The 16345-nt window shown below is 30.2% G+C and overlaps 3 protein-coding genes across 7 annotated transcripts in view; 1 reads left to right on the top strand and 2 right to left on the bottom strand.

Annotated features, from left to right (window-relative positions):
- Positions 1-10463, top strand: LOC145946063 (protein N-terminal glutamine amidohydrolase). The gene is made up of 7 exons (XM_083055463.1): positions 1-374; positions 478-556; positions 796-927; positions 1314-1475; positions 6722-6875; positions 6954-7224; positions 7489-10463. Exons 2-7 carry the CDS (start codon positions 504-506, stop codon positions 7641-7643), a joined length of 927 nt encoding a protein of 308 aa, XP_082911589.1. The 5' UTR covers positions 1-374; positions 478-503; the 3' UTR covers positions 7644-10463.
- LOC145946043 (isochorismatase domain-containing protein 2) lies at positions 1750-3411 on the bottom strand. The gene is made up of 4 exons (XM_083055427.1): positions 2984-3411; positions 2561-2704; positions 2261-2446; positions 1750-2156 (listed from the first exon to the last, which is right to left on the bottom strand). The coding sequence occupies exons 1-4, from the start codon at positions 3110-3112 to the stop codon at positions 2004-2006; spliced, it is 612 nt and encodes a 203-aa protein (XP_082911553.1). The 5' UTR covers positions 3113-3411; the 3' UTR covers positions 1750-2003.
- Pcb (Pyruvate carboxylase) overlaps positions 7107-16345 on the bottom strand; it is a 24471-nt gene continuing 15232 nt past the window's right edge. For 3 of the 5 annotated variants that reach the window (XM_083055324.1, XM_083055335.1, XM_083055340.1), the window contains exons 9-14: positions 15983-16033; positions 14699-15166; positions 14149-14538; positions 13452-13887; positions 12948-13344; positions 11054-12729 (exon numbers count right to left, since the gene is read on the bottom strand). In XM_083055324.1, the coding sequence (XP_082911450.1) occupies positions 12481-12729; positions 12948-13344; positions 13452-13887; positions 14149-14538; positions 14699-15166; positions 15983-16033 (1991 nt within the window). In that variant the 3' untranslated portion in view covers positions 11054-12480. Of the gene's footprint in view, positions 7248-11053; positions 12730-12947; positions 13345-13451; positions 13888-14148; positions 14539-14698; positions 15167-15982; positions 16034-16345 lie in introns of those variants that run through there. The other 2 variants (XM_083055331.1, XM_083055349.1) reach the window with 2 other exon arrangements.

Here is a 16345-nt window from a genome sequence, read left to right on the forward strand (position 1 = left end):
GATCCTACCTCTGAGACTCTTTTACGATTATTAATCAGGTGTATGCCAGAGCGACTTCCGCATGACAAGGACAAGATAAGCTGCTTAGACTTGATATCCGTATTAAAAGTGCGCCGCTCTTTGCGGTAATAAGTTACGAATAACGTTGCATACTATTATGAAACAAAAGGGTTCGATTATTACATATATAGTAAAAATGGGACACGTATACTATCATGCGTAATTAACGCACAACGGCTCAATTAACGAGAGAGCAAGATCTAATCCATTTACCGATATTATATGAGGATCAGCAACATATCGGCTGTAAATATTTCGATAAAAAGAAAGAAGAGTTGGAGAGGACTAAAAATAAGACGACTCGGGAGCAGAAGGTAGAACAATATATTATTGCTTATTGTTAATTAGAATATTAATTTGAAAATTTCGCGGTTTAATAATTTTATAATAAATATTGATTTTTTATAATACATATAGCTTTCAACAATTGCAATTGCTGGAATATGCCACGTTTCTTTTTTTGGTTTTGCAAGTTACGGCGATTATTACAGATTAAGTAAGTTTATAACAGTTTATAATAATAATGAGATATATGCAAATTAAGGCCGTGTTCCAAAATTGACTGTCAGTACTGAAAATCTATAGTTCACGTCACATATTATAGATTTTCAGTACTGGCGGTAAATTTTGGAACACGCCTTAAGTAAATATCAATATGGCTGTTTGCCGCCAAAAAATTGGCGGCAAACCGGCAGATGAGTGTGGTAAAGCGTGATATTTGTGACGTGTTCGCAGTGAAGCCTGTTCACGGATAATAATTATGTCTGAAAAAGAAGGAATCATGTCGCTGAAGTTCGCGAAATTGTCGGATAAAGCATTTGCGCCGACTAAAGGTTCGGAATATGCGGCAGGATACGATTTACGAAGGTATATATCATTCCTATAAAGGGGATACTCTCTCTCTAATTTCTACTATTCATTGTTATTATTAAACATTATGCAGATAATATGCGAGAAGCAATTTAATCAGACAGTAATGCCTTTTTGTTATTATTTAATTATTGCAGATATTACAGATACTTGGAATATTAAAAATTAATATAAGCTTCAATATATAATAACCTAACTATTCAATTCAAAACAAAGTGTATTAAATAAATTTAACAATTATTTATCATTTACATAATGTCTTTTTGATAATATTTGATAATTACTATAAAATTTCTTTCTCTTCTAAACAGTGCTTATAAAGTAATTATTTAAGATAATTATATAAAAGATTTTAAAAATATTCTGTTTCTTGTGTGATACAGTGCATACAAGTACCTTATACCAGCCCATGGCAAGGAATTAGTTAAGACTGATTTACAAATAGAAGTTCCTCTCGGTACTTATGGCAGAGTTGCACCACGATCTGGATTAGCATGGAAAAATCACATAGATGTAGGCGCAGGTGTTATTGATGCAGATTATCGGTATGTATATAGGTTCTCTATATGCTAAAGTCATTAAAGAATCCAGATATTAATATACTAATATATTTTTATTTTCTGTTTACAGTGGTAATCTTGGCGTAGTACTGTTTAATCATAGCAATGAGGATTTTGAAGTTGCACCTGGTGATCGTATAGCTCAATTGATATGTGAAAGGATTATGTATCCTAGATTAGAAGAAGTAGAATCTCTAAATGATACAAACAGAGGTACAGGAGGATTTGGTTCAACAGGCATGAAATAAACAAGCTAAGCTCAATTTTTAATGTCTATTTGATTTACAGTATATCTTATTATTATATATGGTATTTTACATTATACACTATTTTAATACAGTGTGTTATACTTTGTATGTCTTGTATAAATAAAATATTTTATTTTAGAATTGCTTACAATTGCTTAAAATTTCTATTAAAATATATTAAAAACTGAAAAAAAAACTATATATACTATATATAAACAAATGATGTAGATTTACAATTGATATGTAGAGAACTTTTTAAGAACATTTATATCTTTGATGTAGAAACTAGTCCTGTGTATAGAGTTGGTGTTTTGATGAGAGTCAGTACATTTTTGAATTGTTCATGATTTGCATCACGTAAAACTTTGAATATAACATTCTCAGAAGTACTTATGTGACATCCTATATCTCGCATTCTCTATAAAAAAGATATTTCTTATTAATAATATATATATGTATGTGTGTATATATATATACATATACACACAATTATTAAATTGAAAGAGAATAACATATAATCACCTCCAAAGCTAATAATCTATCTTCTTGAGTACGTGAAGAACAACAATCTGCAACAGTATGAACCTCGTAACCACTTCGTCTCAAGTCAATAGCTGTATTTTCTACACAGACATGTGTTTCAATGCCTATGAGTATAATGGAGTCTGGTTTTCCTCCAAAACAAAGTGTTTCAAGCTCTTTGCAAATCTAAAAAATGTAAAATATGTAAAAAATATTAAAATTGATATATAATACTATATATTACAATGTTTATTTAATATTATTTTATAGATACACCACAAGATTTGCGCGTGTACTTACTTCAGGAGTAAGCATACTAAATTGGGTCTTCGCAAAGGGTCCTTTTGCTTCAGAGATATCAATTTCAGGTATGGTTTTTCCTAAAGAGTTTGGATTTTGTTCAGAAACTAGCATAGGCACATTCAACAGTTTCAAAGCACTGATCTGTGAACAAACATATTTTACATTGCTATAATAATGTATTACATTACAATACACTTATATCAATTTAAAAATAAATTATAATATCTAATTACATAACAAAATGTCATAACCTCCCAATATATGTGATGATTTCAATCAAATTTGATTATTTCTAATATATATAAATTATCAATCATGTATATTTTACATGTATTTACATGTATATACATTGTATATATATACATGGTATACGCATGTGTTATAAGCATTTATTATGCGTAATTTGATAGATTTATTTACCAATTTTGTTGAATTTTGGACAATTTTATCGAATTCGTGTATAGCCTTAACAAATTTTTCCTGAACATCGCATATAAATAATGCTGTTTTTCCTTGTTTAAGTACAGCTTTTGCAGCATTTATAGCCATTGCTACAATTACTGTTATTATCTCGTATATTGCACAATTTATTACGTGACTTTAGTGGATAGAAAAAAATGTATAAACACACGACGATATTCCACGAGAAATCGGTGAAAACTGAAAAATAGGATGAATGCGGACAAGCTTTATATGAGCATGATAAGCATGATATAAGTATTAGTCATGTGATATCGTGGAGAGCACAAGGTCTTTACATTATCATTATCAACATTAGTTGCGGACAAACAATTTTGTTCTAATTATATGTATAAAGATTAGACGAACGTTTTGTAAAAAATTATATGATGATTGTCGACAAATGTGGATAAGAATAATTATAACTTCTTTTTTACAATTGAATAAAGTTATTTTTATTTGTCTCACATGCTAATTTCACTCATTAAAAGTTAGACAATATATCAATATAAAAAATGGCAATATGTATATATATATATATATATATATATATGTCAAAATTAAATTAAAAAGAAAACTTTCACGTCATATAAACGAAACGATATTAGTACAAAATAAAAGCTTTATTTCATTAAGCTATTAATGAGAAATAGTCAAATGAATCTAATATTAAACAATTACGAAAAATGCAACATATATATATGTATATATTTTATTACATTTTAAATTTACAAAGGCGTATATAGTAATTAACCGTATTAGTCACTTAGTTTTTAATTACGTACATGATTTATTACAAAAGTAGTTAATATTGCTAGACTCATCACAAAAAAAAAGAATTTTAAAAAGTTAAAAAAAAAATATATATATATATATATATATATGACACACTTTATCAGCTATATAAAATATAAAATGTACAGTTAATGAATAGTAATAAAAAATAGAGATAATAACATTATTCCCCGGTTTATTAAAAGATTGCAAATATCTTGATTTAATAAACACACATTATATATTTTTTATGTTTATTATATGAGCATTATGTTTTTAGGGTAGCGAGAGAGAGAGAGAGAGAGAGAGAGAGAGAGAGAGAGAGAGAGAGAGAGAGAGAAGAGGATATATATAGTAATAATATAAAGGATAAAACAAACGAAGAATTTTTTAAATAATTGGACATTTGACACAAAATTCGAGTATATCTGACGCCAGGTAATAATTGATATAGTATTCTTAATGTACTTCATTATAGCATAAGTAATATAAGAAAAATAAAAAATAAAAAAATTTTTAATTCAGAGAAACATTCTGCGTTGCGTCTCATTGTCAACACGCCTTAAGGCAATGGTCAACACGTCTTAAAGTTAAAGCAATGGTCGATTGCGCATGTTCCTAGATGTCGCGGAGTGGGGGGATTTTCTCGATCTGGAGGGGATGCTGGCGAGCCGCACTGAGGTGTGAAGTGAGGTACAGTAATCAAACAATGCTCCGATCAGTGAGGTGCGCGGATCGCGGTTGAGAGTTTGTCGAGAGAACGAGAGAGACGCAGTAATTTTTGACACTTCGTTATGAAGCTCGCAAAGTGCGCGTGGTCTGCTTAACGCGCGCGTGTGTGTCTCGATTCGCGTCGTATCTCGCATAGTGTCCCACGTCCGATAAGATAAGCGCGTTCGCGAACGTAGGATATGGCCGTGGAAGCTCGCGTGACCGGGAACGCTAAGCCCCTGGTGCCGTTGTTCACGAAGGCGTCCGATTGCGTGAATACGAGCTGCTACTGGTGAGTACACCCTGATTGGCCGACATGGCGTGCCCCGGGGGGGCGGCGATCGATCTTCAGAGAAATAAACGCGTCGTATTGCGGCATGCACCGTGCTCCGATCGATACGTTGCGATGGCGCAGACAGCGAGTTTGCGGCCATCTTTGCAGTATGTGCGCGGCGTACGATTCAAAACAATTATATAAATATACAAAGAAATTAGATATCTTTCTCTAATCATTTACATCTTTCGATACATCTCAATGTTCCTGTATGTATAGTAAATTAACAGAATGAAAAGTAGAACAGTAGCTCTGACAACGTATATTATGTGTATATTGATTGTTTAAAAATAAAGAAAGGAGCAACTTCACGTTAAATAAATTAATAGAAATTTTGTCAGACTTCTCTGTCTCATCAATTGTGTGTTTCATGACGAAGTCTTGATTTATAAATATATAGAAATTATATTTTTTTCGATAAATATATCAATTTCAGCTATGTATATTATATCATGATGTATTAATAATATAAACATTCCTATATGCATTTCATAAAAATTATATATTTATTAAACATTCTATTTAAACATTTATTATTTGATATATAAGTGTATAATTTTACAATTTATTTCATACATGCATAATATAATAATATATTTTCTATCATTTTAATAGGATTTTTCTTATTGATAAATGTACAATATATCAAAAATTTTATGCGATTGCTTGTTCATGTTTTATGTTATTCTAGCTACTTTTGAAATAGCTTTTAGAGTAACGAGTATTTACCGATTCAAGGCATGTGTCAATATTACATTTCGTGGCTCGTTTACGTGCCACTTAAGACTTAAGCAGTACGAATATATGAGCCCGCTTTTGTTACAATTAATAATGCATACGATAGATAATGCACACGCGAGGTCGTGTTGTGTTAAATCGCTTGCACGAATCGCTTGCATTTACGTTGGTTTCCTTTTTCTTATAATTATAAAGAGCACGTAGCCTGGTCGGAAAACTAGACTAATCTTTTTATTGTGCTAAATTTATGATTATTCGAACTAATAATTATGCATTATGTTTATCAATGTTTCTGGAAATCTTTGCCATTTTTAAACGAATTCTTGAATTAACAGATTGAATTTTACTGTATGCTACAATTATAATTTCATTGTATTATTTTCATCATAATGGATTTAATATTTTATTTAATCATCCCTGGATATAATATTTCAAAGTTGTATGATATTTATAAATATATCTGTTTATTAATCTTTAATTTATCTTGTTTTTTATGAAACAGGTACATAAATTTACATATATTTTTATGTATATTATTATGTATATAAATTTACATATATCATATATTTTTTAAAAATTTGTATATCTTTTTATTTTCTTAAATTAAGTTTTATAGAACATTATATAGAACAAATAATTCAAGTTAAAATTCTTCTCCTAATTTTTCTGAAAAAAGGTAAATGCTGTCAAATGGAGTGAAGATTGATATTTATATTTCTCTTAAATATATTTTCTTATTTATTAATACATAATAAATTGTGTTTTATTTTGTAATCAATGACCAATTTTTAATTGATATTGTATTTTTAAATCTGTTTAATAATATATGTTGCATTACTTTTTTACTCTGCCTCGAATAATATTATTTTGCCTCGAATATTTTGCTTGATATTGATGTGATACGAAATATGATATCCTATGAGATTTTTTTAAACATATTTGTACACAGTTTTATTATGCACTTTTATTATGCACAGTTATTTTTTATATACGGTATACTTTGCAATTTCAATTTGTGTATATATTTTATTAATTATATGCACTAATTAAATTGTTCCGTTGCGTTTCGTGCAAAAAATGAATCAGGATATTAGCCGTTCGTTTTTGATTAAAGATGAAGGGAAACATGTACTCAATTTCAGTGAAGAAAACGTATGGAAGCTCTGCCAAGATGTAGCCACTAGGCATCCTTCCGAATTACAACATTGTCATGTTGTTTTCGTAAGCAATTCACGACGAAGCGTTCCCCTTTGGCGTCAACGGGCAGGAAAGGACGAAGACAAATTAGTTGTGTGGGTTAGTACTATAGAAGAATAATAATTAATCAAAAAACACCTTTGTTTTATAATATTTTACAAGTTGCTCTGTCTGTAGGATTACCATGCTATTCTCATCTATGCGCCTGACGAAAGGACAGTGGTGTACGATTTAGAGAGTTCTCTGCCGTTCCCTACACATTTCTGGAAATATGCCACTGAAACCTTCAGATCTGATGAAGCATTGCGGCCTGAATATCACAGAAGATTCCGTCTGGTACCTGCCAGCGTATATTTGCAACAGTTCGCATCAAGTCGGCATCATATGAAACGCAAGGATGGCACATGGATCAAAACACCGCCAGATTATCCTCCGATCTCGACACCAAGTATGTAGAGATCTAACAAAGTTCTGAAATTTTTAAAAAATTTCCTGTATAACTCTTGAAGCATTATAATTTCTTAAAAATTCTTAAAAACATCTCACGTAATCAAAATTGATATGATCTGTTTTATAGTAATTTTTTCCAAATATTTATTTGTTCAATTAGATCTGATTTTTATTACGCTACAATTTCTTAAATAGCATATATGTGTATATATGTATATGATCATCTGTTTGACATTTATTCGTTGCATCTTAAACGTTCCAGCGTGCAAGGATAATCTCGACTCATTCATCAATATGGAACCAGCAACCGGATTAGGCGTTGTAATGAGTTTGAAACAATTAGTCAATCGGTTTTATAGGCCAAATGTCAACACACAGGCGCCGACACCGCCTCAGCCGCAAGCCACAGCGACTTAAATTGTGAGCTGCAGTGTGTTGTTCGCATACGCTTTGATTACAGATATTGGAAATAAATTGTATGGCCTAAGGAAATTGGTTTTGGTGCACCTTTGTGGGTTAAAATATTTGATCGAAATTTGATAATAATGTTAGTTAATTGCTGCTAATTCTAGCAGAATTTCAAGTATAAAATCGTTACAATTGTATCTTTATTAGAGCGAAATTCGCTCAAAGAGATGGAACCGAGAGAACTTTAACGAAATTAAATTTATTATCGCGTTGTGATACTTTTGTCACATTGTGTACATTTTAGAGTTTTTTAGATAAATTTATCGTTTTTTACTTATTTTCTTTCTGCCATTCCGGCACAAACATTACGCATAAACTTCTGGTTAGTATATACATAAAATATATCCGTGCAACTATCAATTATTTATTTATCATCGTGTAATCCCGGTTCCAGATAAATAGATTTAAAATCTCATATTGTACTCATAATCAAAATCTACGTATAACAGAAACACACTTTTTGCAACATAATACGGGATTGACGTCTTATTCTCCAATCGAGTGATTTGGCTTATCACGCATAAAAAGCAATTTTGCTGAGCTACATGATAAGTGCTTATGTACCATATTAATGGACTTCATTAAAAAAAATCCATTTTCTCTCTTCTATTAAAATCTCCTTCTCAGAATTTATCCGCAGAGATATCTTCCTCTGGCAATGCAGCACGTTACATTCGACCACGTTCTAAATAAAATAACAAGTGTTTTATGTAAGTACTTTTGTCTTTATACCATAAAACGATCTTTCTCGCGGCTTTATTCTGTCAGTGGTGTCATTATAATAATTATTGTGTCAAAGACTGATGTATTTACAGAGAATTATCCGACTTGATAGAGATCCCTTTGTCTATCGGCGGGTGTTTGAAGCGCGGGATGCGATTAAAGCGCTTGTAATTACTGTGCGATCGATGTAATAAGGTCAAAAACTTAATATTTGCGACGTAATGTAATTATTACGATTATTGTAATTCTTGTGATACTTTACACTTTCTACTTTGAATACCTATGCTATCTACTGTTTGTACTAAAGCCGATTCTTAAGAGATACATATTCGCTTGTTGAGCAGCTTCCCTACATTGATATATTGACTTAAATGAATACGCGATATTGTCACGCGACCAATTATTAACATCGAAGAACCTGTTGATTCAACGAACGTATGTTGCTTTAGTGATGATAGAAACAAATTTTACAACGAAAGCATTTTAAATTCTTTATTTGTACTGGAAGTAAAATTAGTAAAATGTGTTTTATTAATTAAAATATATATATTATTATTTATTTCTATCACTATTATAAAATATATGTAATTTTCTGATTTTATATATGAGACATATTATTGAGACAGAATATTTTGTTGAATTTATGCACCACTTGTGATATATTATTTTTATATATTGTATTATAAATATCTACTTTTGAAGATTAGCGATTAACTTTTTGATTTGAGTATAATGAACGAAATTCATCTTACGAATTCGAGCATAGTATAAATAAATAATACGCATTTAAATTCGCGATTATGGAGTGGCCTTCATATACCAGAATAGCCAAACGGCTTGGATACGAGTGCAAAATAAGTGTTCGTTACCTATGGCATGATGGTAACCTTGGGACGCAAAGGGTTAAATCGCGTGTTATGCACATTTTATCAGATGCGGCAGCTTTGAAAGTTCAACCTTTATGCGTCGTAAACTTATTTCAACCCTCACGTTTATATTATTTAATAATGATGACAATATGTGTGCATGGTATGATAACCCGTTCTTTACGCGATATCGCTTTCGATTTCAATTTATTAATTTTAACTATTTTATTCGAACGTGTCCGATAACGTAAGGAAGTTTATCAACAAGCAATTACTATCAAACTATCGACTCGTCGAGTTGATGTCATAATTTTCACGAATAATATACCAATTATTTGTGAAATAATTCATCGATTGGGCCGATAGTTTTAAGAATTCACCCACTTTTTGCCTTCCAAAGTTTCTCAATTTCTCACTAGTTCACTCTATCTTTCTCATCGACATATGTTTACCTCTAGTTTGCATGTATCATGTTACTACCAATGTAAGTATTTGTAAAACGGAGAAATCTACGGTTTCAAAATATCTAGTCACCGAAAATCGCTTTAGTATAAATTATATGCGACTGCGATAACGCAGTCTCCATAATGGAAACCAGGTTTCTTTTAATGGACGCGCAATGCGTGAGAAATTCGGGACCTTCTTAGCAAGTAATCTCGCGAAACTTTATTAAAAGATAAAAATATTTTAAAAAAATTCTTTTTATCTCTCTCGTTCAGACAAGATATTGCTAAATATATCGGAGCAGAAATATTACGATTATTATATATATATATATATATATATATATATATATATACATTAAACATTATATATATACATATATATCAATATTTCATATTTATTATACAGATATATTGTAATTATATTGTATCGATTTCGATACATAAGAGTTTAGTCAGAAGTGTTAACTTATACAATGTTTTATATATATACAAATTATATATTATATATGTTTCTCGGCGTTCGCAAATTATATATATATATATATATTTCTCGGCGTTCGGTGACAGTCTCTTACCATTGTCATTTATGAGCTGTATACGCCCAAACTTAAAGATGACAAGTCTATTGCCACGTTTTCGCATATTTGCAGAGACTCGTGAAAACTTTTTCTTCTTTCGAGTATATGATGGATTATTACAATAAATGGATGCACTAAGCTTCAAATTTTACAGAATATTTAAAGTTTTTTGTTTGTCTCCTAAAATCCTGTCCTCACAACACATTCTTATAGTAATTAGTTATTAATTCTTTTATTCAAAAAGTTTTTTAGGCACAAGTATTTATATCTCTCAGATGTCTAAAATATTTATTATTAATAATAGTGTTTATTATTAATAATAAGCGTTATTATTAATAATGTTAAATCTCGAAAATTATATGTGCAATCATATGGAAATAATATCAAGATATTTATTAAAATATAATTAAAATATAATTTATTAGCACTAGGATTTAAAAAATTAAAGAAACAATTAAAAAATATTTTTAATGTTTAAAATATTTTTTAATTGTTTCTTTAATTTTTTAAATCTTAATGCTAATAAATTATATTTTAATTATATTATAAATTATATATATATAAAATAAATATTTAAATATGTATGTTATTAAATATCAAAACTGAATTTGCTTGGGTAAATTATTAAAAAATTACTGAATATTAGTTAATATTGTAATATATGTACATGCATATATATATTTTTTTTGGATAATAATTTGTCTAAAATTATGTGTTAAGGTAATTTATAAAATTATAAAACATGGACATATATATGCCTTGCTTATTATTATTATTTATAATAATAATGCTTATGCTTATTATTTATTTGCTAAGACAATCTTTTTTATTCAATGATTTCTTTTTTATCAAAAGATATAACATTTGATCTTGATCTTTAAGACAAAGACAAGGTTTTTCAGGAATATTCTTGTCTTTGTTCTCTGAATAAGTTTTTTCCATGTACTTGTTAAATCATTCGTGAAGGCTTAACTCGAATTATCGTAATTAAATTACCAGCATGATTGCTTATGTTACACGCTACAATTAATATAGAATCTGAACAGCTGAAGAGAAAAGTTGCTTGATCTTTTTTTTCGTTCTTTTATACATTGTTCATCATAAACACAGATAAGACTAATCATGCCGATGTAATCGATTTATACAAACATATTTGATATATATTGATATATGCATTGAAATATATTGATATTAATGCACTGAAAATAATTGAACTCAAGAAGTTTTCATAATTTTTACAGTTGATGTTTTCTTTTTCTTAAATGCATTGATTTTATTTTAAATTGACTACAATTGTATACCTATTTCTTAGAAATTTCTCTCTCTATTATATATTTATGCTTATATTTTAAAATATATAAAAAGAATATATTTAATATATGTCTTTCTGTATAACTAACTGTGAATTTCTCACAAGTTTTCAACAAACATTCATCAATCGCTTATTTTACACAAAAGCCTTGAAAAACGCATTGTATTGGAAAATTTGCGATAGTTTTATTATCGAATTCTTTAAATTTCTAAAAGAATGAATTTTCTTATATTAATATTTATATTATTTTTTATATTACTTGATATCTTTTAGGCAGCTTCATTCGACTTTATCACATTAATTATATTGACCATTTCCTTTATATACAAATAATATGTACAGAATTTTTAAATTTTATCTTAAAATAAAACTAAATTTTTTTTTAAATGAAGACAAATTTAGAAAAATGATTTATTCTACATGAAATTTTATGTTTAGTTAAGTGAGACAGTCTGTGTGTTAATTGTCTACATATAAAAAAGAAAACAGTTTTTGATATAGCATATATATCGTATATGTATATAGGATGTGATTTTATAATATATACAATCTAATAAATAGAATAATAATTATTACAAGAGTTTTGCAATGTATGGCAAAGATTCATTCATAATAAAAAATCATATTTTGTCCACTTGGCTATTTCAATATACAGTGATCGACGATTCTAAACAAAATGATGATCACAGAATAAAAAAAATTCGATTCAAATTCCGTATAGCAAAGATTTCGTATGATGAAGATCTTGATCTCTTCCGCACACATTATCGAAGTAAACAGTTTTTGTAATAAATATTCATTGTCATCTTTATGCGAAGAAGTTGCGAATTGACTTACAGTTTCATCAATATGAGAGTCGAGTTATTCGAATGTCAAGACGAGGTCGTCTCCTTCAAGTTTCATAGCCAAGCTAATATCAAGACTTTTAATTTTTCCTGCTCTAGGCGCTTGTACGACCATCTCCATCTTCATAGCGGACAGTACGACTAATGGTGCACCTTTTTCTACTGTATCACCCACTTTTACCCTGATGTCGATCACTTCACCGGGCATCGGCGCTCCTAGCTGATTGCTGTCACCTTTTACCGCTTTTGGATGCACATGAAGTTCCTGCGTATAGAGAATAAAAAATTGTATGAAATTTGACATTGTTTGAAAGTGACATATATTTAATGTTAATTTAATTGCCATTTTATTTCAATTTCGATTTTAATGATAATCTTATTTCCTAATGATAATTTTTATTTTAATTTTATCTTAATTATAATTTAATTGAAGTCTGACACATAGTGAGAATGTATAAAATAATATCGAAAGTCCGCGTTTACCTTCACAGCCTCTTTATCCTTGATGAACACAGATCTCAGCTGGCCATTCATCTCGAAGAATACCTCGCGTTCGCCATTCTTCGTAAGATCCTCGGCAATTGCCAGAGTTTTAATACCGAGAGTTTTACCCTTTTCAATTGTGACATCGAATACCTCGCCCACTTTAGGTCCCGTAAGAAAGACTCTGGTCTCTAATTTATCTACCGGACCAAATTGTTCTTTGAAATTTAGGTAATCCTTCGTTACTTTAGGATAAAGCGCAGCCGACATAACGTCCTTTTCGGTGACGTGTGGATGAGATTCTTGCAGCTCTTTCTTCAAGGCGGCGAAGTCGAATGATAGCAAACTCGCGCCTGGCCTGCCCTGCACGCGTGGCATGTCCTTGAGAACCTTTGATCTGAATACATTACAAATGTAATTAAATTCAATGAAAGATCGCTGAGAAAATAATCGCTTTTGATATTATTACGCGTGCATTATGTTCGTGTGCGAAATACTTTTTACCTCAATGGCTCAGGGAATCCTCCGTGAGGTTCACCAATAGCGCCTTGAAGAAACTCAACTACTGATTTAGGAAACGATAATTCCTCCGCTTTCTTTAGTACATCATCAGCCGTCAGCTTATTCTGAACCATAAATTGTGCCAAATCACCGACAACCTTGGAGCTTGGCGTGACTTTAATAATGTCACCAAGCAAGAGATTGGCTTGTCTGTACGCCTTCTTCACGTCTTCAAAAAATTCACCTAGACCGAGCGAGTAAGCTTGGAATTGCAAATTTGTGTACTGTCCACCGGGAATTTCATTAAGATAGACGTCCGCGTTTCCAGACTTCATCGTTGTTGTACATTCGAATGGTGCATAGAGTGTTCTTGTTTGTTCCCAATATGCAGAATATTCCGAGATATTAGGGAGATCCAGTTTTGTGTCAATGTCCGTTCCTATTATGATTAAAAATTTAATTAATTTAAATATTAATTTAATTTTAATATATATGTATAACATTGCAATTATTATTTTCAGTAAATTTAATTTAAATAAACTGATATTAGTTTTATAATGAAAATTTAAATAACGAATATAATTCATGCTATTTCATTAATTTTTACATTTAAGATTAAGTAAAAATTGTTATTTAAAGTTAAATGAAAAATTATTTTAGAAGTCGATTAAAAAAATATAAATTTATTTTTTAACTATACCTTGAAGAGAAGCAACAATAGCACCCATAGAAGGTTGACTAGTCATGCCAGACATGCTATCAACAGCAACGTCCACAACATCGGCGCCGCTCTTTGCACAAGCTAACATGGAAGCCACTCCAGCTCCAGCTGTATCATGAGTGTGTATATGCAAAGGTACATCTGGATGCTTCTGCCTGATCGCGTCAATCAGTATCTCGGCTGCTCTTGGTTTGAGCAATCCGGCCATATCTTTGATCGCCAGAACATGAGTGCCTGCTTTGACTAACTCGTCCGCCAAATCGACATAATACTTCAAGTTGTACTTGGTACGATTCGGATCGCTCACATCACCCGTATAGGAAATTGCCGCTTCAACGATACCTCCAGCATTTCCGGCGGCTTCCATACCTGAAGAAGAATTTAATAGAAAAATTTTTATAAAAAATATTTCGACATTATAGATCGGCCTTTTAATATACATATTAAATTAAAGTGAAGAAAAATATTTATTTTGAGAATATATATTTTATTATTAATTCACGTTGTAATAAAGTTTTTCCAAACTCACCAACAATCAGATTTGGCACATAATTGAGCGAGTCGAATACCCTGAAAACATCCATGCCGGTCTTCACAGCCAATTCACAGAATTTAAAAACCACGTTGTCAGGATAATTTGTGTATCCGACAGCATTAGCGCCTCTTAACAACATTTGGAACGGGATATTGGGGATGGCCTTGCGCATATCCTCCAACCGTTCCCAAGGACACTCGTGGAGGAACCTCAAGGCTACGTCAAAAGTCGCACCGCCCCAGTTCTCCAACGAATAAAGGCTACTGAATTTGTGCGCGACAAATGGAGAAATCGTTAACAGATCGTGCGATCGCACGCGAGTTGCCAAAAGAGATTGATGAGCATCGCGGAATGTAGTGTCCATTAAAAGAAGACCTTTGTGCTGTCTAATAGCCTTGGCGAAGGCTTCCGGACCTTGCTGCTTATAAATGTGACGGAATCCTTTCGGAGGATCCAAAATATCTGGAAAGAAGCACAGAAGAAGATTAATTTGATGCTTTTCTGAAAATAATGGATCGTTATTTGATACGTGCTGTTGTTAAAGTGTGAAAAAGTATTTATAAAAAATGGTAAGTTATTGATATTTATCAATGGTCAAAAATAAATAAAAGAAGAGTCAATAAAAAATAAAATAAATATGCTTATTTAGTTGTTAATTTAATATTGTATAAAGTATTCTAAATATTTATAAATATTTTAAATATCTTTTCTTTTCTTATCTTTATTAATATTAATTATCTACATTATCTCTATTTTCTACTGACTCTTTTTTGCAATTATATGCAGCGAATGTTTGAAAATGCTCGTGGTCATTAAATATTATTTTATATTGCATTATTAAGCATATTTTTTTATTCGAAAAATGCTTCAAGGGTTAAAATAAGAAGAAATTTTATAATTATATATTTAAAAGCGCAAACGCAGCACATTTATAAATTAATATTGTTATAAGCTAAATACTGAATTTATGTTTTAATATGCTATAGCAACATATTAATTTTATTATTATAGCATTTATTAGTGATCATTTATTTCTTACTCTTCTATCCAGTATATTCAATTCTGTAATCAAATTTGATAATAAATCAATCAATTAAATTTCGATAAATATAGTTTTGCTAATCTGAAAAAAAGAATAAATTAAAAAATACATAAAATTTTCCTTTGTTATACTATACCCATCTTTAGTTTATCTTCTCAATCTGCTCAATACCGGATTTTAATATATTATAATATAAGCTAACACTAAAAGGCATGATATGATAACTATAACCATACCTGGTGCATCGGGATCATTGGTATCTTCTGCAGCTGCAAGCTTAGCAAAGTCTAAAAAAATTGCCAAACAAAAAAATAAAAGCATGCTATAAACAATGAAATGTGTATGTGTATGAGAAGGAAATTAATATATCTAAAAATGTAAATCACTATGTAAAAATATGATGGTAAATCTTCAAATAATCGAAGATTTTCTGAATTTATTTAGATTTATTGGAATTGTCCTACTCGTGAATGCATACTGTATATCAATTAATTATTAATATATTTTTTCTTAATTATGCGTAAAATGATATATTGAGAATTATTGACGAATAATATATTAATCGCTAACGGGAGAAAAACAGCATGCTTTCTTATTAT

Source organism: Prenolepis imparis, unplaced genomic scaffold (genome assembly GCF_030444845.1).
Source record: "Prenolepis imparis isolate NDT839.2.m4 unplaced genomic scaffold, iyPreImpa1.0 SCAF_2, whole genome shotgun sequence".
NCBI lineage: Eukaryota > Metazoa > Arthropoda > Insecta > Hymenoptera > Formicidae > Prenolepis > Prenolepis imparis.

Excerpts from the sequence above, each read along its gene's own strand:
- LOC145946063 (XM_083055463.1), top strand. The coding sequence starts at position 504 with ATGCCACGTTTCTTTTTTTGGTTTTGCAAGTTACGGCGATTATTACAG. Across the intron at positions 928-1,313 it reads GCAGGATACGATTTACGAAG|TGCATACAAGTACCTTATAC; the intron begins GTATATATCATT and ends TGTGTGATACAG. Across the intron at positions 1,476-6,721 it reads GTTATTGATGCAGATTATCG|TGAAGAAAACGTATGGAAGC; the intron begins GTATGTATATAG and ends ACTCAATTTCAG.
- LOC145946043 (XM_083055427.1), bottom strand. The coding sequence starts at position 3,112 with ATGGCTATAAATGCTGCAAAAGCTGTACTTAAACAAGGAAAAACAGCA. Across the intron at positions 2,447-2,560 it reads TTAGTATGCTTACTCCTGAA|ATTTGCAAAGAGCTTGAAAC; the intron begins GTAAGTACACGC and ends TACATTTTTTAG. Across the intron at positions 2,157-2,260 it reads ATAGATTATTAGCTTTGGAG|AGAATGCGAGATATAGGATG; the intron begins GTGATTATATGT and ends TCTTTTTTATAG.